Source organism: Lissotriton vulgaris, chromosome 2_1, assembly GCF_964263255.1.
Source record: "Lissotriton vulgaris chromosome 2_1, aLisVul1.2, whole genome shotgun sequence".
Lineage (NCBI taxonomy): Eukaryota > Metazoa > Chordata > Amphibia > Caudata > Salamandridae > Lissotriton > Lissotriton vulgaris.
The window spans coordinates 318038848-318062622 of record NC_141687.1 but is presented as its reverse complement, the minus strand read 5'-3'; the positions used below and the strand labels follow the sequence as shown (position 1 = coordinate 318062622).

Below are 23775 nucleotides of genomic sequence, written 5' to 3'. Positions count from 1 at the left end.
TTTAAACGTTGCGACGCATCGCGCAGAGTATACCACGGCTTTTCATCAGAGGGCCAATCAGACTCAGTTGGATATTTATGATTACAGCCATCAGACGCAAGCTGGAGCAAAGAAGTTTGAACATTACCATTAAAATTCCGAAAATGGTCCTGAATAGTAGAATCAGAACTCAAAGAGCAAAATCGTAAGCAATCAACGGCATCGAGCATAATACCGGAAGCGCCAAGCTCATAAAGGCGCACCATCCAGGTAAGCAAGGTCTCACCAGGTCGTTGTTTAAATCGTTGCAGGATGTCACTGATCTCCTGCTGAGTAAAATCTTCAATACAGTCAAGAGCGATACCACCCGGATTACCAGGGGCTTGTTGTAATTTCCGTCGAAAAATCGGGTGAGCAGAAACTGCGGGAAGAGCTTCCGAGGAAGCCCGCATCTTAGATTTAACATCACAATCAGGGCAAGCTACGTCGTCCGCACGGGAAGAACGAGCACGGTCACAATCGGGAGTTGAATCAATGCACGAAGCAGATTTACAATCACGTCCGGAGCGAGAAGACTCGCGCTTGTCACCCTCCTCTGCCGAGGAGTCAGAAGTATGAGAATCCCAGATATTACCGTCCCACTCATCGGGGTTCCAATCCATTCCAGCTTTTGCTACAACCATACGCACTTTGCGTGAAGACACACGTCCACGACGATGTTTATACTTATATCGTGCAATACGGACCGCAGCCCTTTCGGCAATGGTCTGATATGTTTCAAGTTTATCGGCAAGCAATTTATTTTGACAACGCAACAAAGTGTGCGCATTTTGCAACTCGACACACTGTCCTTCCGAATCTTTAAACTGTTTCTGTAGTTGCACAACCCTCTCATGCATTATTCTGTATGCATTAAGAACAATCCACCCTCTGCGTCCTAAAATAGGAAGCTCATCACCCTTCACTACTGGCGCTTTCTGTAGGCACGAAATCACATCAGCAGGCTCCGCCTGCTCCAAGAATGAAGACCAATTTTCGCTCAAACCAGTAGAATCAGCCCACTCACGGGCCAAAGCCTCGTAAGGCGTAGACTCCCAGCCGGGAATCTGAATCGGTAATTTGAAAACCGACGATGATTTTTTCACAAACATAATGATACACAAAAAATATATATACAATTATAAACAAAATTTTATACGTACAAGCCGAGCGCAAACCAACGAGATAAAAACAACACAATGCACACAGGCTTCGTAAACAGTTCGTGACGCCAGATGTAATGGCTGGATTTTCTGTTTAGATGGGATCAGCCCCCAGGGGCCCCTGTGACCCAGCCAAAACGTACTCACCTTCCCTTCTTAGATCGTATTTACACTGAGTAGATATAACGATGAATATACAGGTCGCACCTAAGAATGGGGAATGACAATATACATATATGGATTTTCTACAATATCTTATTCACATCAGTTGGCCTCGCGGTCGCCTCGACCCAGACCGTTCTACCCCAGGGCAGATCTGACACACAATCCGGCGTGTCTACACACGGGCCTGCAGAACCCAATGCTCCCTTTTCCAGCGTTCGCGATCCTGCGAAACATAAACGCCAGTATCCCCCCTGACGCTCTCACTTAGTCTTATACCACAATCCGGTGGCTTTACACGGCAGTATCCCTCCCGCCGTTCTCATTAACGCCGCATATCAACGACGACCACATTCCTATGAAACATTATTGGGGTGATATCTCGACAGTCTACTTAGGATAAAACTACAATAATAACTTTGGATATGGGTCCAGATTGTATAGTGTACTCGTTGCTTTTGACATCAGAGGTTCACTCACTCCCTATTTGTGTGATCACCACTTACCTGATTGGGATTACTCGTCCATTCATGCGCCTAGCTTTCACCTAGGAGTTGCGTTTACCAAGATTGAACATAAGCACCAGGCACACGGTAATTCTATATGAATTAGGGCATTTATTAACCATAAACATAAATCACATTACTATGCAATATTACATTTGCACAAGAAATAAAAGAGAAAGATTAGGGTGCACGCACTATAAGGATCGGTTGGACTTCACCTGGTTAATAGGAAATCGGGACTCGGCAGTCATCTAGGCTCCTGTCTCGTCTCTGGGTCCTGGCTCGCCTTGCAGTCACCCTCAGCCGTCACAGGTACACGTCTGCACTGATAGGCTCAAACTCGTCTGCTCTCCCTCAGGACCTCGGAACCTTGCTGTTAATTAGCTACCGTCTCTCTCTCTCTCTGCATTAGTGCGCTCCGCGCCACTTCTCGTTCAGTCTATTTTCAGAGAGTTTCGGTCTTAAATCTTTCTCCGACTTCAAAGATGGCGGCTCGTCCACCATGAAAATGAATAATGGCAGAGATGCTAACGGCTAGATGCCGCCTACGGACTGACTGACTGAAAGACTAACACCTTCGCTAATATCAAAGCCCGTTCCTTCATGGAAATTCACGGCCAGTAACCTGCCGCCCACCAAATTCTTGTACCTCCCCGTACCAAGGACACTTTCCCAGCCGGCCGGCCTGAAGTTGTGTCTTCGGAGTGGAGAAAAATACATTCCTTCGATAAGGGTCAGCCTGAACCGGTTCTCTCCAAGCGAACAACAGCTTGAAACTAAAACATTACACTTCACCTAGAAAGCCTTCTCGAGCTACCAGGCAGAAAGCAAAATGGAGTCTGTCTCGCTTAAGGCCTACGGAGCCCATAATATACATAGCTCCATGAGAAACAGATCGGCATGTTAGCAAATGAGTAAATCATGACTAATACCCATATATCTAACCCCTAACTTAAATTCATAAGCCTTACTCTAAGGAAAATGGCACGAAAATGCCCTTATATCTATAAGACAGGGTCCCTGTCTATCGGCCTAATCCCTATGCTATGAGGGTGATAGGCTGGAGTCACTCTCCATCATTCTCCTTCTCCAGAGGGCTGGCAGAAAGACAGCCATAACAACCCCCCAAAAATGTCCTCTTACTCTTTTCCTCAAACATTGTATCTTGTCTTTTCAATCAGTCATCCTCCTTCCTCTTCTAAGTTACTTACTCCTTACACATTCTGCTTTCTCACCTCCATAACCTTGTCTTCACCCTCCTACCAGACACTGAGAGTAGAGCTCCTTTATAGAACAAACTGCATAATTAAAATTAAGCTGTACCTTCAAAGAGCAGTATTTTAAAAAGGATTTGGAAGATGAAGTTTGTGTGGTGTACGTAATTGACCTGAATAGTAAAATATTGCATAGTAGATATTTTTAAGAATGGGCCAATATTTTCAGTGCATCTAGTGTTTGTACATACCTTTGTGAACAAGAGAGCTATAAATCCAGCAATATGTTACAGCAATATGTTACAGCAATATGTTACAGTTACAGTAAACCAAACCAAATGTGTAAGGTGATTGGCATAGTCGTAGCATGTCAAATAGGACACACTTACTACAGAAAACGTATAAACTAGCAGTTAAAATATTACCATGTTCAGTAATGTAAATACATTAACGAACACACGCTGACTCTGAAATAAAAGCAACATGTTATGCTGATTCTGCAGTTTAATAAATGGAGTACTGGTGCACTATCAACAAAACCCAATGGATCACGAATGGGACAATGTAGCTGTCATGAAATGCCATGGCAAAGATAGACAGTCACTCCAAGCAGTAGGAAGCAAAGAAAAAACCCATGAAAGCCAATGGATGAAGTGGGAGGACCCAAAGTCCACTCTTTCTGAATTACTTCTTTACATGCTTATTTTTTAAAGCATTGCTAAAATGCAATCTCTCAGGCACCAAAAGCTGTCTATAAAGCAAGACCTCAAAAAGGCCTATTGGTGCTACTCAAATATGGGGTGAGAACAGTTGAGATGAGGAATTTTCAAAAAGTGTGTAATTTTCTTGGGTGTTATGCAACATTTCGGTAAAATAATGTGAAATGAAACATAATTACGTGAAAATATATATATGGTTTTGTATATATGGAGTGTATGGGAATGATGTATGATTGAAGAGATAGTGATTAGTGAGTGGGGGATTAAAACATTGTACTGTGAAATATTGTGTTGTTTTGTATTCACTGTAGTATTGTTTTTGAAATATATGCACCTGTTTTTAAGCACTGTATTTATATAAAGAAAGTTTATGTAAAAGTGATATAGAAGAATGTAAGAAAAACTGTTAGAAAATAAAGTATGGAAAACGACTAAAAAATGTACAGGAAATTCATCGAGTCATTCCATATTGGAATAATTTCACTTACAAATGTAGATAGTTTAAGTGGGAAGTGTTTTTTTTATTGTTGTTGTTCCCCTTTCCCAATATTCACAGTATGTATTTGAGGGTACTTCGTGTTTGATAATAGAGTCTATTCTGTACGCAATACTTGTGATGGTCAGGCATAGTATCAAATGAACAAAAAAAATCGTAATTTTGTGAAACAGCTTAATCTACAAAGATACCTGCATGCAGTGCGCATTCCTCTACCACGTGATCACCATTACCCAATCCTGCTCCCCCCTCCTCTGAGCCAGCCTCCATGCTGTGATTACTATTTTCCTGTCTGTCACAGAATCGCCATGACATGCTGCTGGTGGAGCCCCTCAACCGACTGCTGCAGGACAAGTGGGATCGATTTGTCAAGCGCATCTTTTACTTCAACTTTCTGATGTACACCGCCTACTTGATTGTATTTACCATTGCCGCATACTACAGGCCTGTGAAAGGAAACGTATGTCTGCTCTTTCTAGCACACTGTATTTATTTTAAACTTGAATTTAAAAGCCTGCTCTATTTGTTGATATGTTATAGTCTTTTTATGCTTATTGACACCCATACCAAATACAAATTTGAGCGAAAGAACTCTTTACAGATGGGAGCAAGGACTGCCATAAGTACAACTTAATGTATCGCTGTTTTATAAATTATAAAAGTAATCTTTATCTCAAAATTGTATATTTACTGTAACTGCTTTTTCGTCACATTAAGGATTCTTGGAAACAGAAAATAGGAGGTGTCTTTGTGCTGTACCGACTTGCGCAGCTTTTTGGTGCAATGTGGGTAATTTGTTATGTGCCCCCTGGTCGAGTTTTATAGCCTGCAGGTTCAGTTGGTCTTACTAGGTCTTCACTTTGAGGAATACAATAGTAAAAATAAAGGCCTGAAGAGTTCACTGTAAAAGTGTGTTCCTTTCAAAAGCGCAAAGTGTTTATGGGCCTTGGAGGTGTTTATGTAAGAAATGAAAGCAGAAAACCAAACCCATCAAAGACCTCATTATTTTTCATAACCTGAAGTAGGGGACATAATCTATCATGGTTGAAGTGTAGATAAAAGCTGAGAATAACATTGAATAATGTTGATTTTGTACTTGTGAGTACTACACAAGTAAGGAAGGAAAACAACTGATGTTATGAGGTATCCTGCAACAATTAAAGTGCATTTGAATGGGGTAAAAGGCATACCTCCATCCGCCAATTTTGGCACCAAGACTCCTTAAAATTACTTATGAAACGCACAATGGCCAGAAATGTCATCTAGACGTTTTCATTTCTCATCCCTTCCCCTTAACCCCAAGTTTCCTGTCTCTCTGCCTCTTGTACTAATGATGATATTGTTGCTAGATTCTCCATGGATGGATTATAAAGTGTCCATGTCTCTCCCAAACAGCCTCCCTTTCCAATTGAGCACTCAAAGGGAGCTTACCTGCGCATTGCTGGAGAGATCATAACCGTGATTGGAGGAATCTATTTCTTCATCCGAGGGGTAAGTGTAGAATCCCCACCTTAGGATGACTCTCAAGGTAAATAACGAAAGTGACTACAATGCGAATTACTGTTGTTCCTTTGTGTACTTATGATCCCTTGATACCAATTAGGGAAAGTATAGCTAGGAACAGCCAGGTGTCTAACAGAGTTCGATAACCAATTTTTTCCATAATTCATCATCACTTAATAACCCTTGTCAATACATCTTTTCTCATTGAAAAAACAACTATGATTTTGCCACCTTCAGTTCGGTTTCAGGTGCCATCTTGTAGCAATTCTGATCAGCTGACTGATAAAGTGCTTCTTTGTCAAACTAGGAGAAAGTTAAAGCCATCATACTATTACTTTCATTCTCTTTTCACATAAAGATGGACTTATCGTTTTTAGATCTTGCATTATTTTACATTCTTTTCTTTAGTTAAATTGCAACATATTCCTACATGTCTAATTATATCAATGCCATTCAATATACATTTATATATTATCTATATTGTCTTGATTAGTATACATGAAGAGGCAACTCTGAATTTGAAAAATCATTTAAATCAGATGTTTGAATGTAAACATAAGTTTTCAGACATTTAAAATTAGTTATCCTAATTTTAAATTAGTAGTCAAAGCCCATTAACGGTTATACTTGTTTTTCCCGGACACTACTTCGCTAGTTTGCCAACACGTGTGTTACAACTTCATAAATTGTTCATTTAATTTAAATATTATTATTCCCTTAACTTCACTACATAAGCATATAAATTCAGTTCCACTGTGCAGTGCAGTAAAATATTTGTATTAAAATTATTTCCTTAAAATTAATTGATTTAATATTTCTTACTATTTAGATTTATGATTGTATTATAAATATAGTACCAAGTAGAACAATAGATTGTATATTTTATATTTTATATATGTGAATACCTTAATTTATTAATAAAAACATGTTCTGTGAGAAAATTGATTATTAGTTGGGTGGATGGGTATTGTAAAGTTTTCAGTAATTTAAACCTGACCTCAACTCCTGCTAGCTATGGCACAGAGTAGGCAGCAATGCTGCTGCTGGTATTCATCCTAAAGCCGTTATTTGTGTTATAAAAGGCTGAACTGTTGGGGCCTCTGCCACCTCTGAATTGTGTGTTACTGAAACAAATGTACATACAACCAAAGGAGTGGCTTTGATACAACTTGTGGTTGTGTAACTCCATAATTCTTTATAAAAGATGTGGAGTTTTCTAAACATGATATATCTTGGACCACCTGCTTCTAAAATAGATGGTGCGTTTAGTTACATTTTCAATTTTCATCTTGAAATATAGCTGCAGAAGGTTGAGCATGGGACCATATATTTGGTGCTTTAATATATGCATCTAGCTGAATTTGTATGTGGTGCAATAGCTTCAGATGAGATGTTATTGGGTTGATAGCCGTGATTTCCAAGAAACACTAGAATGCCCAATGTAGGAAAGTCCTGAAGGTGAACTCTTTGTCTTGAAAATGTGAACATTAAAATAGCTATGAAGGAATTCTTCAAAGTTTGTGTTTGTGTTTTTTCTGTGTGAGTAATTAGAATGTCAGTCAGTCAGTCAGTCAAAGTCTTTATTTCGATTAATTAAAATCATAAAAGCAGCATCAATACATACATACATTCAAGTTGCAAAAAATAAAATATAATATGTACAAATAAATAGGTGTGCAAAGTTTTACAGATGTTCATACATATACACAATATTTACAGTTCATGATTTGTGAAAATGACAAACTTTATAGCACCCCTATAAAAACTACAATTTTGAAATATATGTACAAATAAATAGCTGTGCAAAGTTTTACAGATGTTCATATATATATACACAATATTTACAGTTCATGATTTGTGCAAATGTTAAACTTTATAGTACCCCTATAAAAACTACAATTTTAAAAACAGGAGTGCAACTATTGTAATACCCTAATTTATAACTGAGTACCCCCTTCTCCTCCTACTGTTCCTTGGAGCAAACAGGTGTTCATGCTTTTTTTATTAATCCTCACTGCTGCCACCAGGAAACTTGCTACACTAAAAATGGTGTGCACGCTACTCAGTAGTTGCAGGTGTAAGAGTGCTCGTCTTACTTGCAAGAATGCTGCTTCTCGTAGTATGGGAAATAGAATTTTTTTACGGGCTACAGAAAACTTTTCACAAAACATAATTAAATGGAGTGCATCTTGTGTAGAAAAATGATCACAGGAGCATGGTGCAGATTCTTCAGGTTTAGCCCAATGCGGAAAAGTGAAGTGTAATAAATTGAACCTAAATCTTGTCAACAAAAAGCGATGGAAAGGCTTTGTGACAATCTTTAAATAAGGTTCTATTGAGGGGGACGACTGTAAAAGATAAGTACTTCTTGCACCCCGTTTTTTAAGCTCCTCTTCCTCCCTATCTGCCTCCTACAAGATTCTAAAATTATGTTTGATCCAAACCAAATCCTCTTTCTTGATTCCCTCTGGGGCTGTATGTAATTCAGGGCGACCCAGTCTGACACACGCCGCTCTAACGTATGCCAGCCATGGGATTCCCTCTGCCTTCTCCAGGGCTAAGCAGTCTTTGAGGATGAGATGGTTAAGGGTGATTTCCTCATTAAGCCACGTATTTTCCCAGCAAATCAGGGGGGCTGCTTTTAATTGATCTGTAATGAAGCCTACGCCTGATTCAGAGAGTATAGACAGAGTTGGAGTTGACTGTGGTACCGACTACAAGGATCTAAGAAATCTGTTTTCCACAAGTTGAATTTTACTGACAGAGGCGTATCCTCATATAGAAGCCCCATAAGATGCGATTGCACAGCATTTAGACTTATATATTTTAAGCATGGCCTCCATGGGCCTAGCTCTCAACCTTTTGGCAAAACTAAGAAGGGCTGATTTAGATCTTATGACAGCATTACTCTTCTGTTTCTGCTGGGGAACCAATTACCCTTTTCGTCGAATAAGACACCTAAGTAGTTAAACACCGGTACCCTGGAAAGATGGTTACCCAGGCATCTAAATGTGGTGACCTTGCTAATCTTCCTGCGACCCCCCGCAATCATTACGTGGGATTTGCTACTGTTTACTTTTAGATCTAATGACTACATAAAGGTGAGGAAGTTATCCAGCAGCCTCTGAAGGCCCACCCCTGTCCGGGCAATCAGCACGGCATCGTCTGCGTACAGGAGGACCTCGCGGAATATCTGCCTTAACCCCAGACAAGGATTTTTCCAGACCATTAATGTAGATTGTGAATAGAAGGGGTGCCATAATACAGCCTTGTCTGACCCCCAGCCTAGAGTTAAATTGTCTCATGCACCTGCCCTCCTGCGTCACCCTAACTGCTGCTGTTAGATTCTGGTGGAGGTCACTTAGGAAGTAGACTAAAGGTGCCTCTATCCCCATTTCCAGGAGGATGTTCCATAGTTTGGAGCGGTTCACCAGACCAAATGCTGAAGATAGGTCCTTGAACCCGAGGTATAAAAAACCCTCTTTAGCTATAGTATATTTATTAATCAAAAGATGTAGATTTAGGCATTGGTCCATGGTACTTCTATGTTGCCTAAATCCATACTGGAGATTCGAGAGCACCCCCATGTCAGACATCCAATCTCCCAGTTTCTGCAAAATGACTCTGCCCATGATCTTAACGGCAGAGTCCAATAGGGAGATTGGTCTGTAACAGGCGGGGTCCCCTCTCCTCTCTTTTTTAAATATGGGTACAATTATTGAAGAGGCCCAAGAGGGGGGGAAGCCCACTAAAGATGCTGCATTAAATACATTAGTTAAAATCTTTGCCCAGAAGGTGGGGTACAAGATGTAGAGATCGGCGGGGACCCCATCGGGTCCTGGGGCCTTATGTTTTGTTGTTTCTCGGATAGCCTTTTCTAAATCCGCTAATTCGAATTTAACAGGTTGTATGGGGCGACCCAGGGTGGAGCCACCTGAATTTAACTCTTGGTGGTCCTTGTCACTATAAATACTCATAAAGTGTTTGAGCCACGCATCATCCGGGATTACGCATTCTGTGTCTAAGTTATCCTTTTCCGAACAAAAGGGCTGATTTATGGTAGCCCAGAACTTTCTGCTGTCCTTTAGCACATCAATTGACTTCAGGTTATCCCATGCCTCCTCTTTAATTTTGTTTTTCCGTATAGATGTTGCATGTTTATATTCCTTAAGAAGAGAGGAGACTAGGACCCTGTCCCTTGGTATACACTTAAGGGCCTTTAAAAGAGCCCCATGTGCCTTAGAACACGTGGAGTCAAACCATCTGAATGCCTTCTTAGTGTTGGGCCTGCTCTCCTTTTCAGCAATTTGATTACAGATTGCTGAAAAAGAAGTTATAGTTTCTATACCCACAGCCTTCTCATCCAAACAAGTACCAAAATTAGACTCTACCTGATTAACTAAATCCTCAAAAAAAGCCTCTGGGACTACAGCTTCCCACTTTATGCGTCTTCCTTGATCTTTTGAGGACAAGAACCGTGGTGCAACCCTGCCTAGATCAGTAATGGCAGCCTTAAACCTCAATTCAACTTCCAGTGCAAGCGGATTATGGTCACTAAAGGTTGATGTCATTACTTTATACGCCCAAGTTTTACTCAAGACACACGGAGATACAAAAATGTAGTCAATCACAGACTCCGCACCTCGTCCTATAAAGGTGGGAACAGCCTCTCCACCATCTTCCTTATCAGGTTCGGTTAAGTTTAGATTAGATAATAATTCCTCTAAGGCGTCCCCCTGTTTAGTGTGTTCAAAATGGGGTAATCTCCCATTCATGGGTCCCGCTCTATCTTCCCCATAACAGCCCCACCGGCAAGGGTGTAAATTAAAATCTCCCATTAAGATTATCTCAAACTCAAAGGAATTATTAGACTTATAGACTGACAGACAATGATCTAACACACTAAAATGTTCCTCTTGCGGGGAGTTTCCCATTGCATTATATAGATTTATTAGAAGGTAGTGTTGATCTGAAATAAACCATTCTATTATGAGGAAATTATCTGACTCTCCCTTAAGTTTTTAAAAGTGCCTGTACGGTTTGGGGAAATAAGAAAGAGTAAACCCCCCCTAGGTCTCCCTGCGGAGCCCCGCACCGCGGGTATGGAAAAACTGTGGTAACCATCTAAAATGAAACTAGACTCTGCATCCCAAGTTTCCTGAAATTAGATTGCTGGTTGGCTGGGGTCCCCACCCTGGCGAAGCAACAGCCACAATTCCTGGCGGGGTGTGCCATAAAAAGTCACTAAATTAACCTGTGCCTAACCTTGGGTAGCTTGGCACAAAAAGCGATCAAGCCTAACTTAGAGGCAATGTCTAAAGTATTTATGCAGCACACAAATAGTTATAAAGTGAAAACACCAAAAGAACAAAAATCCAATTAGTAGATCCAGAGTTATGATTTTTTAGAAAAAACTAGTGCCTTAAAGCACCAACCACGGACACTAGTTGCGAGAGAACGGGTCAAAATCGAAAAATATGGCTGACAGCGATGTAGCAGGGTTTGAATACAAGGAGTGGATTGGACCTAGTCAGCGCTTACCTTTGGACTTAGAAGATAGTTAGAGATTTTTTTTTTGAGAAGGTAAAGTTCAGCGGGGCAAGGCTGTAGTTGGTGTCTCAGGAGGAAGCGTCATTGTTGGGTAGCCTTGGGTTGGAGCCGCTGGGAAAATATTTACGTTCGGGCTTAGTCTCTTTTTTGGAAGTCGAAAATCTCCAGCAGGACAAGGCAGAAGGCTGTAGTCAAAGACAGTTTCAGGGGCTCAGATAACCGTTTGGCAAAGAATTGATAAACAGGGTTTGCTGCTGCACTGAAGAATGTAGCTGGAGAAGCTGTGGAGTCAATGTGACCGGCAATGCACCTCGGGTGGATAGGCAAGCAGATTGGTCCCAGTCTCCTCCTTGTCCTCAGAGCAGTCTTAGCCAAAACATTTTTAAGTCTTTAGTTTTGGGTTTTGGCCATCTGGGCACCTTTAGCACCACCCTTGCTTGCCAGGACTGGTGGCACTCCACTTCGGGGTTCAGGACTCACTCAGACTGGTCCAGGTGCAGGTTAAAGATGGTGGGTGCCTTTTGTGACCCTGTGGCTCTGAACAGGAGGCCAGAACACTAGCCCTTAGAAGGGGTGTTAATGATTATTGGGGTCAAGGAGAAGTGATCTGGAATAACTGTTGCACTAGTGGATTACAGAGTTGGACATGCGGCCTTCTGTGTTTATACTTCCAAATGTCCATCAATATGGTACTGTACACTGCAACTGATGCATGCTTAACAAAAAGATTTTTCTTTAAAAAGAACACTAGCCCTTAGACTTACTATGGTAGTCTTGGGTTCAGGTGAAGATGCAGGGTGAAAAAGCATGGCTGACCTCAGAGTTGACGGCAGGCTCCAGGCAGCAAAGCAGTCCTTCCAGGTAAGGTACAGCAAAGCAGTCTTGCACAGCGCACAGCAGGTGACAAAAGCAGGTAGTTCTCTTAGAGTCCTTCTGCAAGTACAGGACTGAATTGAAGATTGGATCTGAAGGTACTATTTATATACCCTGGTGCCCTTCCTCTGGAGAGTGGAAAAAGCTTCTAGAAAAGTTCTTTGAAGTACATGGAATTTCCTACCTCCCTTGCCCTGGCTCTGAGATGGCAGTGACACTGTGGCGGTGTTAAGTCCTTTGTGTGAATGTAGAGCACAGCCTTCTCAGTTGGAAGGAGGGCTGTGCTCAGCTCCGCCACCCCCAACCCTATCTTGCCATCTGATGGCCCATTATGGCACACCTAAATCATCTATTTTGTGGCTGTCTGGGAGGAATTCACAAAGTCTGTCAGTTACACCCAGTTACCTGACCCAAGACAGGATGCAGGCACAAAAGGGAAGAAAAATTGCAACTTTCTAAAAGTGATAGTAAATTGGGCAACAAGGGCGTTCCAATTTAATTTTCCTTATGCTGATTAGGAGATTAAGCAAGCCAATTGATTTGTTCTCTCCTGAGTTTTGAGACTCCTTTTTATCCCCGTAATTTCTCAACTTATTCTCTGTAGACCAAGTGGTCAAGAACTTACACCAGAATGATTTTGTCCTGAAGATGGCCTCAATAATTTGTTACAGCGAAGACCGAAATGTCGACGACTAATCCAGTCTCTTTAGCAATTGTTAAAATGTATTTATCTCTGAGTATTTGATCTTATGTAAAGAAAGGCATATAACTTCATTATTTGGAGATGAATATGCACATTGATAACTAAGATATTACCTTTTTATTTTTTTGTGGTTTTTGAAATATATTTTTCTTTAATTTATAACCCAGTTGTTATTAATTTACGAATTTATTTAATAAAGTTTTGATTTGCTCTTTCAAGTGTTATTGGATATCACTACATGAGGACATTCTTTGAATCTGTATAATTTTTTGGTTTCAATAAATCCCATGTAGGCATCTTTACCCTTCAACTTTCTAAGACTGGCATTTTCATAATTCGAATTAAAAATCCAAATTTACCATTAACGAAGTGTTAGAAATGTGGTATCTGATTGGCAGACGTATGCACCCCGTCCAAGCAGGAACCACAATCCTAGTCAGTGAAAGTTAGATACACCCCCTAAATTAACCAGTGCTCACTCTCTGGTAGCTTGACAGAGAGCAGTCAAGCTTAATTTAAGAGGCAATGTGTAAAGAAGTTGTGCAACACTTCAAACAGTAAAACATTGAAAACACCACACCATACCTAATTAAAAAAATATTGAGCTTAATTAAATGAACGATTCAAGAATGGAACGACAAAAATCCAATCGGTAGATCCTGAGATATGTAATTTTAAAGATTTTGGTAAAAAAAAGAGCACAAAAGCACAAAGCACCAACTGTGGGTATCTGGTAGTGCCAGACTGGGACAAAGTTACAAGTTCAGGCCATTTGAGATGGAGCCTGGGCCGGCTACAGGGACCCACCTGCGCCTGCTGAACACAGTATCTTAAATCCTGGTGTGTGGTCTGTGCGGTATAGCTTTGCAAGGCTTTGCACCGTCTGGCGTTCCGAGACGATTGATACAAGGCAGAGCATTGTAGGCCCACTTTCAAAGGGTCCGGGACTGGGTTGGCACCACTTGGCAGGGTAGACTCATAGGTAGCAGAGTCCAGGTGCTGTAGCAGGTGAATTGAAAGTCTTTTGTGTCCCAGATACTACAGAAAACAGGAGGCAAGCCAGCAAGTCCTAGAAGTCTCATTGGTTCTGGGTTGGAGAGATACAGGTACAGGCCTTCTCACTACCTGGCTAGGGCAGCAGGTTAGAACAGCAGAGAAGGATTCCAGCAGAGTGACAGTCCTTTCACCAGTACAACAGCTCTTCTTCCGGGCAGAGTATCCACAGATCCAGAATTGTACTATCTTGGTAGGGTCAGAGCCCGAGTACTTATACCCAGTTGTGCCTTTGAAGTGGGGTGACTTAAAAGAAAGGTCTTTGAAGTGCACACAGGCCTTTGCTTCCCAGCCCTCTCTCCAGACCTCCAATAGGGGATAATCAGCCCTTTGTGTGGGAAACAAGACACTGCCAATTCAGGTGTAAGTGTCAGCTCCCCTATCTTCCTGCCTGGGAAGACCTATCAGAAAACAGATGAGTTCTCTGTTGCACCTACCCTTCCTGTGTTTATGGCTGTCTAGAAGGAATACACAAAGTGTAGCTATCACTAATCCTAAACGTGTGTTGGAGACATGCTGCAGGCACACAGAGCAGTAAGAGCAGAAAAATACCCACTTTCTAAAAGGAATAGCATGGGGAGCAAAAAAAACGATAGATTTAGGTCCAGCTCTCTGTACTGTGATCACATTGTTCTGCATTCTGTCCATCAATTGTTCTTTTTGCATTTGTCACCCGAGTGGAACGGGTATGCCTAGACGTGGGTCCCTTGCTCTCTATGCCACTGGAATCAAGCTATCCTGCCTGATGAGGGGATAAAGCCCGAAACCGGTCCTTGGATGCTTGTTTCCAGTGCAGGGAGGACCTGGCCTGGCAGTTCGGGCTTGACTGTTTCCAATGGGCACAGGGTCAATACTAATTTGCATATGGCTGGGTTAAAACTGGAATGGCATGAGGAGAAAAAAAACGATGGATTTAGGCCTAGATCTCTGCACTGAGGTGAATGTATGACATTGTTCTGCATTCTGTTCATCAATTGTTCTTTTTACATTTGTCTCCTCAAGTGGGACAGGTATGCCCAGACGTGGGTCCTGTGCTCTTCACGCCACTGGATTCAAGCTATCCAGGCTAATGAGGGGTGAAACCCTGAAACTGGTCCTAGGCTGCTTGTTCCCAGTCCATAGAGGACCTGGCCTGGAAGCTCGAGCTCGACTGTTCCCATTGGGTGCAGGGTCAAAACAGATTTGCATACGGCTGGGTTCAAACTGGAATTGCATGGGGAGCAAAAAAAGGATAGATTTAGTCCCAGATCTATGTACTGGGGTGAATGTATGACATTGTTCTGTATTCTGTCCATCAATTGTTCTTTCTGTACTTTTTAAAAGTGGTATTTCTAAAATAGTAATGTTAAATTCAACTTAACCATTAAAGAGGGTTTATCATTTCCTTTCCAAAGATATAAATCATGATTCTGCCACTCTTTTCTGATCAGGAATGACAGCTTAAAAGTATATTAAGTAATTCCCAATATTAGCCTATGAGAGGAGTAGGCCTCACAGTAGTGAAAAACAAATTTAGCTGTTTGTCATTGCCAGGATATGCAAAGGTTAAAAGTACATGTCCTACCTTTTACTTACATAGCACCCTTCCCTATGGACTACCTATGGCCTAACTTAGGGATGACTTACGTATACTATAGGGGAGTTTAAGGTTTGGCCAAGGGTTTTCAATGCCAAGTTGAAGTGGAAGTAAACTGCACACTCAGGCCCTGCAGTGGCAGACTTGAGACAGGTTTGAAAGGCTACATGTGCGGGCGGCACAATCAGTGCTGCTGGCCCACTTGTAATATTTAGGTTACAGACCCTGTGCATATTGTATACCACTTTACAAGGGAATTACAAGTAAACTAAAAATGTTAATTGTGTATTCACCAATGTTACCATGTTTAGGGTAGGAGCACATGCAGTTTAGCACTGGTCAGCAGTACTAAAGGACTCAGAGCCATAAGGACAACAAAAAAAAGGCCAGAATATTTGGAGGAGGAAGGCAAACATTTTAGGGTGACCCTTCAGACAGGGCCATTTTCCAACACGAGGAATTTTATTACAATTTCATAGATAACAAAGATGAACTGGCTACTTGGTTACAATAAAATTTAGTACTTATGAAATGTAATAAGGCAACCCAATTTTATCCTACGGGACTGGTAGGCCTCACAGTCGTGAAAAACGAATTTTGGAAATTTTCACTATGAGAACATGTGAAACTTAAAAGCACATGTATGTGAAACTTAAAAGCACATGTCCAACCTTTTAATTACAATAGACTCTGCCCTATGGGCTTCCCGTAGCCTACCTTAGGGATGTATTATATGTAATAAAAGGAGAGTTTAAGGCTTGGCAAAGGGGTTATACTGTCAAGTCGATTTGGCAGTTTAAAACTGCATTCAGGCTGCAATGGCAGTCCTGGAATATGTTTTAAGGTGCTACTTAAGTGGGTGGTACAATATGTGCTGCAGGCCCACTAGTAGCATTTCATTTACAGGCCCCGGGTATATGGTCTACCACTCTACAAGGGACTTTGAAGCAAATTAAATATGCCACACAGGTATATAAGACAATCAAACCATGTTTAGCGTAGTGAGCACAAGCATGTTAGCACTGGGTAGTAGTGGTAAAGTACACAGAGTTCTGTTATCAACAAAAACGAATTTCAGCACAAAAATGAGGTAAGTAGGCAAACAGGTCTAACACTTGGCATTATGTTTTCATGTGTCACAACCTTCCCAATGTCCACTTCACTTCATAGGGGAAAGTTGGGGTAGGCAGGTCGTTTGTAAATTCTGTGTTCCTTTGTTTGAAACTGAATTAATGAATCGCGGCTCATGCTTTATGTGGCTTTCAAAGACATTGCTGCAGGAGAGCATTGAATTAAAACAAAAGTCTTATAGGGCAATCTCACTCCTCAATCTGGAGACCAAGATATTGGAGAAGGTCTTGGCTAATCATCTGTTTTTTGAGTTTTATTACAATCAGACAATAGAAAGACCTTTCATTTGCAGCCGTAGCAAATCAAATTCTGTGACATAGTGGTCCATTGCTTCCTGCTATGGAGTGGCAATTGCTTCGGTTATCCTATTCTCATCCACAGCACCCACCCTCATAGTGTCGAAACAGTGTAATCTTTATTGGTCTATAGAGATCTCCGTCCTTATATTCTCTGCTCAACAATAACCCACCTAAAACAAGCCCCCTACCCTCTCCCCAGGCGCGTCACATATAATCGGTTTCATACCTTTGTGCAACAGAGTTATATCATACTTTGCTCTGCCCTCCGCCATTGTGGGTCTATATCACTGGGCCATCAATTGGGGGGCAACTACGCCAGTGCGCTCGAGTCGACATTTGGTAACCAGCTGAATATATGGCATGGGGATCAATCTCTTATGCCAGAGCGCTCCTCTACTAAACTGTAATCTCTCTCCTCCTCTGGGTGCTTTAGAAGCTCTACCAAAGCTATCCATGCCCTGACTGTTTCCAGTGTTTTCTCATTCCCCGCCCTTTTTGCAAATTGCAATCAAACTGCCCCCTCAGATTCCGCCCATTTGACCAATTCTTTTTGCCATCTGCGTATGTTAGGGCCCCCTCTTGCTTTCCAATGTCTGGTAATCTCCCTTTTAGCCAACACCAACCCCAAGTCCATAAATGTACTTGTCACCTTATTCTTGGCTGTGTGAGGGAACCAGTGTCGTAAACAACTGCCTGGAGTTACTGCAATCTATCAGTCACATTTGTCAATGTGGTAATCACTCCTTTCCAATATCCCTCCAGTTTAGGGCAGTCCCAGAACATATGCCGGAATTCTTCCCCTTCCATGTGGCAATGCGGACAGGTGGCCATTTGTGTGTTGAAATATTTATTATCCTTGCCCAGGGTGAGGTACGCTCTGTGCAATACAAAGAAAAGTACTAACTGGAATCTAGCGTTCCTGGTACTCTTCCATGCCCTTTCCGCTAACTCCCCCCAAACTTTATCAGGTATCGACTCGCCCAGATCTGCCTCCCACTTTTGATGTAAACCAGTCAAGGGTAATAGTGTTTCATGTACTATGCATCTATAGAGGCATGTGGCCGCTTTAAAATCATATAATTCCCGTAAGTCATTAAACAGGAATATGGCGCTTTCATCATACAAGTCTCCAATCGTAGTTATTCCCTTAACCACCCAAGAGTCCAGTTTCTGCCAGTATTCCCCATGCAGCAATACCTCACACATGATCAGTGAGATTTCGGGTGCATAACGACGCCCACTCCGTGCACGTCGCAAGACCCAGTTCCAGCATTTTTAGACTGTTTGCAATTCAGATGGAATGGTTTGTCCTCGCATATGCAGCGCCAACAGCACTCAAGACAACATTTTTATATGCTTGTGGTATCACCTCCCCAGTGGTCCTCCACCCTGAGTCGCCCTGCAACCCACTCTGTAAACCATTGCATCTGTGCCGCTAAATAATAAGCCTACAAGTCAGGGGCCGCCAATCCTCCCTCTGCTCTAGGGCTCATAGGCGTGCTGAGAGCCACCCTTCGTCTACCCACACCCATATGAACCCCAGGATCATGGTCTTGCACTGTGTAAATTGACGCGTCGGGATCCAGACTGGGAGTGTTCCAAAATAGTATAGCATTCTTGGCAATGTTACCATTTTCAGGAGGGAAAGTCGGCCCACCACCGACAATGGGAGGGTGCCCCAGGATTCAAAGCTACTTTTAGCACCTCTAAGCGCTCTCCCTATGTTGCCTTCTAGTAAATCTCCTTGTGCATGATATATTTGTGTACCCAGGTATGCCAAACTTCTATCCTCCCATTTCACTCCTTCCGCTTCTGGCAGACCTTTTCTGTCCATCCGAGTAGGGAAGAGGCACAAATTATCCCAATTAACCCTGAGACCGGCCACTCTTTTCATGTCGTACAGAAGCTCCTTTGCTCTCCTCAGTGCTTCCCACGAGTCAGCCAGAAACATTAGTAAGTCATTGGCGTATAAGGCTATGTTTTGGACTTGTCCCAATACTTCCAGGCCATGATACTGCCTGCCTGTTCTAGCCTGGGCCAAGAGTGGCTCCATTGCCAGGGTAAATTGTAATAGCGACAGCGGACATCCTTGCCTTGTTCCTCGACCCACTGTGCAGGCATCAGACATCAGACCGCCCATCCCAACTCTGGTAATGGACTCTTTATAGAGGAGAGCCGTCCATTCGACAAATTCCGCCCCAACCTGAATTTCCTCATCACTTGGAATAGATAAGGCCATTCAAGGCTATCAAATGCCTTTTTAATATCAACAGCAAAAATTGTTGCCTCCTCTCTCTGGTAGGTGTCCGCCTCCATCACATGCAATAACCGTCTAACATTCTGAGCAGTATTGCTGGTGGGGATAAAGCCTGCTTGGTCTTTCTGTATTAGTGTCGTCATATGTGGAAGAGGGCGGGAAGCCAATATCCTACTGAGGATTTTGTAGTCCAAGTTAAGCATGTAGAGCAGTCGGTATGTCGCTCTATCCCATGCCGGTTTCCCTGGCTTAAGAAGTGCGACGATAACCGCTTCCCTCATTTACTCTGGGAATCGCCTCTCTTGCCTTTCCCATTTGTATTGGTCTACCAGTCGGGGAGCTAATAATTCAGTAGAAGTTGAGTAGAATTTGGCAGGAATCCCATCTGTCCCAGCGATATTCTTGATAGCCGCCCTCACCTCCCCGATCTCTATGTCATTGCCTAGGTTATCTGCATCCTTCTCTATAGTTTCTTGAGTTCCACATCTCCTATGAATTCATCTAGGCCCATCCTGACGGGGTTAGTCTGCTCTTGTATAGGCTAGTATAACAAGCTAGGAACTGATTGTTAATATCTTGCTTCCTATAGTGTGTTTCTCCTCCCTGCCCCCTGAATTCTAATATCGCTGCCCCCCTCCGAGCCGAGTTTGCCAGCCAAACCAGGAGAGCTCCAGATGTGTCCCTCTCTGAGTGGGCGCACATTGTATAATTTCTATGGTCAAAGGAACGCAATTGCTCTACTTGAGTTGCCACTGCTTCTTTTGCCTCTAATAGCTCCTCATGCTTGTCCACCCCACCAGGCCTTTCTTTCTCATTCTCTCGGAGTTGTTGCTCCGCAAACTTTATGTCCCCACCATTTCTGAGATACAGCGCCCTCTGATGATCGATTTAAATGTATCCCATTCTATAAGGGGACTCGTCGCCGTATTGGCATTTTCTTGGAAGTATTGTCCTATAGCAGTGCCCACAGCAGCATGGAAGACCTGGTCCCCCAGTGCCTCAGGTCTCAAGCATCAGGTGGTAACCTTAAGTCTCTCACAGGTCCACCCTAAACTCAATAATACGGGGTTGTGGTCAGAGATAGTTCTAGCCCGGTATTCACAAGTTTGCACCCTCTCATGCACATCCGGGGAACACAGTATAGCATCCAATCGGATGTGAAGTTCGTGCAATGCGGAGAAAAAGGAGTAGTCCCTCTGCCCAGGGTGTTGAGCCCTCTAGGAGTCTATCAGCCCCCATTGCTGCTGCCACTGCCCGCGTGATTCTGCTATCCTATGTATAGGAGCATCAGGGAGTATGGGATGGGAGCGGTCCAGTCCAGTATGGAGTGCAGCCCTTCCTTTGCCAACAGATGGGTTTCTTGCAGTAACGCCATTTGCACCTGTCTCCTAATCAGATAGGCATGTATTTTATGGCAGCGTAGCATAATGTGGATCCCCCAGATATTCCAAGATTTACATTTAATATCCACGGGGTGCAATTGCATGCAGTAATTTCCATCCTTAGTGACTTTACTAAAAGTGCCACACCTGGCCCCGAACAACAACCTCTTATTAAAATGAACACCCCAACTCCCCCTCCCTAGGACAGGTACCCAAGAACTAGTTCCCATCCACACTAACATTACGTGTTGGAAAATTGTCTGGTAGTGGCAGGGTTATGTAGCTTACCCTACCGGGCCTTGAATCCAGCCAGGCCACACACCCTTATATTCTGGATTGAGCAGAAGCCCCAGTCATAAGTAATTGTCCATTTGCCTCTGTAACCTGGGTGGTAGGTTCCATGGTCGATCTCGTTGCTCCCACCTCCGCCTGCAGTCCGATGCTCAACCGACCTACCTCTATCGTTTGCCCCTACTTAGGCAATGTTGTCTGCCGTCTGAGGGGTGACTTCCAGAAATTCAAATTCCGAGTCCTCATTTGCACTGGCTGCCGGAGAGCTTTCCGATCTGTCTATTTCAATTCCGCTTTAACTCGGTCTAGGGCTAAAGCCCCCCTGACTAAGTTCTGCAACTGTCTGGAACACTCTACCCTCTCAGTTCTCCGCTCCTTGGGAGACAGGGCACGATTTGATGGTTTGCTTTTATTCACTCACTGTTTTGTCAGATTCGGGGATGGATTGCGTTGCTCCTAGCCCTGACAAGAGTCTAGCCATTCCCACGCCTCTTGTGAAATAGTAAAGAACTGTATCCCATTTGTGTCTGTTACTCGGAGACGCGCCGGACAAAGCATTGCATGCAGGATCTGTAGTTGCTGGACTTTATTTTTGAGAGCTGAAAATGACGCTCTCTGATGCTTTACTTCTCTGGTGAAGTCCGGGAAAATCAATATCTTGTGATTGTCCATCTGTAGGTCTTGTTTTTGTCGTGCATGATGAAGGATGTGGTCATGATCCCTGAAGCGGAGAAGTCGCGCCACAATTGTGCGAGGCGGAGCTGCCAGCTTGGGTGGGCAGTGAGCCCTTTCCAGGGCATAAAAAGGGGAGAGCCCCTCCGGGGCCAGCATTCGTGCCCTCTGCTCTTTCTGGCATTCCCACTATTCTAATGTTTTTTCTGCTGGATCTGCCCTCACTGTCCTCCGCTCGTGCCTCTAGTAGTTTGACCTTAACTTCCACCTCTCTGAGAGATTTTTGTTGTGTAGACACCACTTCCGGAATATCGGTGAGCATTTTTTCGGTTACTGCTACTCTTTCCTTGAGTTTGCTGTGGTCATCTTTCATCAAACTATGGTCCATTCCTATTGCGTCGATTTTTTGTCTCCAGTGCTTCCTTGGAAGCCGTGATAGCCTGCATGATGCCCACTAGAGTGGGTCTTGCTGGATCGGCATCTTGACCCGTCCCTCCTGTTTCAATCTCTTCCTCCGTCTGATTTACAGTGCACCCCATACTTAGGGCATTGTACCCTTTTTTCCGGGGAACTTTTCCCATGGTCAAATCTCAATATTCTCTTGTCGGGTCCCGGGGAATCCACCTACTCAGGGAAGGGTCAAGTAGTGTCTTCCTCTGCTTTTCAGGTGTGGGGTCCAGTATCGGTATTGCATAGTAGTGGGTCAATTAGATAGGCATGCAGACCACTGAGTAGACAAGGTCCGATTTGTCCCCATCAAGTCCCAGGTCTAGGAGCCAGGGTGCGCTAACATCAACAACTCTTCAACCCCACTCCACCAATCAGCAGCAGGTTCTCCCCACACTCACTGGAATCAGACTGTTGTTCTCTATTGTGCTTCTTTCCGGCTCTCTCATGCACCTCTGTGAGCCAGGAGTCTCTGGTCAGTGAATTAAAAGCTCCCCACTAGAGCAGGGCCGGACAAAAATATAGTGATGCAGAATATCGAAAATCAGGTAAGAAATATCGATTTTATAATATCGAAGTTAGTCATTTCGACAGTCATAATATATATGTTAAAAATATAGACTTTTTTATAGTGTTTTAAGTATTAGTATATGTGTTAAAAGTATGTATTATTTTTGTAATGTATGTTTGACTTTTTTTAAAGTAATGCATTTTATGTTATTTGATTCTTGCGTAATCTAATTCCGTAGCTGGTTGTGGGTTTATAGGGGAATAAGGTGGGAAGTAATTTAATTATAGTAAATTAAAAATACATTTTTAGGAATTATTAATTATTTTTTATTTAATTTTGCGTTTTAGTTCTGTAGCGGGTCGGGGGTTTATAGGGGAATAGGGTGGGAAGTAATTTAATTGTAATTAAGTAACGCTTTCCCTACCGTTGCACTCACTGGAGTGGGAATAGTACATGTTACCCTCCCGCTATCCAACACTAAAAATATTGAATATTTTTTAATATTATTAAGTTAACATATATATGTATTAAAAATAAAAATGCATGTAATTCTATATTTTAACAAAATATATTATTTACAACAATATTTCGGATGAGATATTTTTGTACTTACCTGTTTGTAGATAGGAAGTCGATATTTTGCTCCTCGATATTCAGTGATCCGTTAGTCAAGGGGCGTGGCATGGCGCTGATGTGCTTAAACACTCCAAAAGGAGTAGGGAGTGATAAAATATCTCTGGATGCGGTGGCACATGCTGTGTGTCCTAATACTGCCCTCACTCACACAGTTGTGTGACATGCTTCATCATAGGGCTGCTTCTAACACGGCAAGAGTGGACAAGCGGTCTTCAGGAGGAGCACCTACCTTGATGTAAGCGTGACTACAGGGTGTTCTCCTTGTCTCTCGCCAGTTTTAACAATGTTTTAAGGTAAACTCGTACCACAGGATAGTGCACAGCGTGCTTTTTTTAATCCTTTCGCACAGAAATTAGATCAGTTGGAGATGTCTGTAGTTCTGCATTTAACGTGCTTAGGGCCCAGTCTTTTCACATGTTGATCGAAAATGATGCTGGCATCCACATCCTGCTCACCTTTCCCATTGGTAACCATTACGGAACCTTCTAAGCAAATTTGGACTTCTCTACCATCTCTATGCGGATGACACCCAAATCTACCTCAAGGTGTCTTCCCCTTATGATCTCTCACTACTCAGCTCTACTCTCAACATTATTCACAACTGGATGCTAAT

General features: G+C 42.7%; 1 protein-coding gene across 1 annotated transcript in view; it reads left to right on the top strand.

Annotated features, from left to right (window-relative positions):
- The window catches only part of TRPV1 (transient receptor potential cation channel subfamily V member 1), a 340269-nt gene that overhangs the window by 173954 nt on the left and 142540 nt on the right, over positions 1–23775 (top strand). The window contains exons 8-9 of the mRNA XM_086955019.1: positions 4580–4738; positions 5674–5769. Of these exons, the coding sequence (XP_086811145.1) occupies positions 4580–4738; positions 5674–5769 (255 nt within the window). The remainder of the gene's footprint in view (positions 1–4579; positions 4739–5673; positions 5770–23775) is intronic.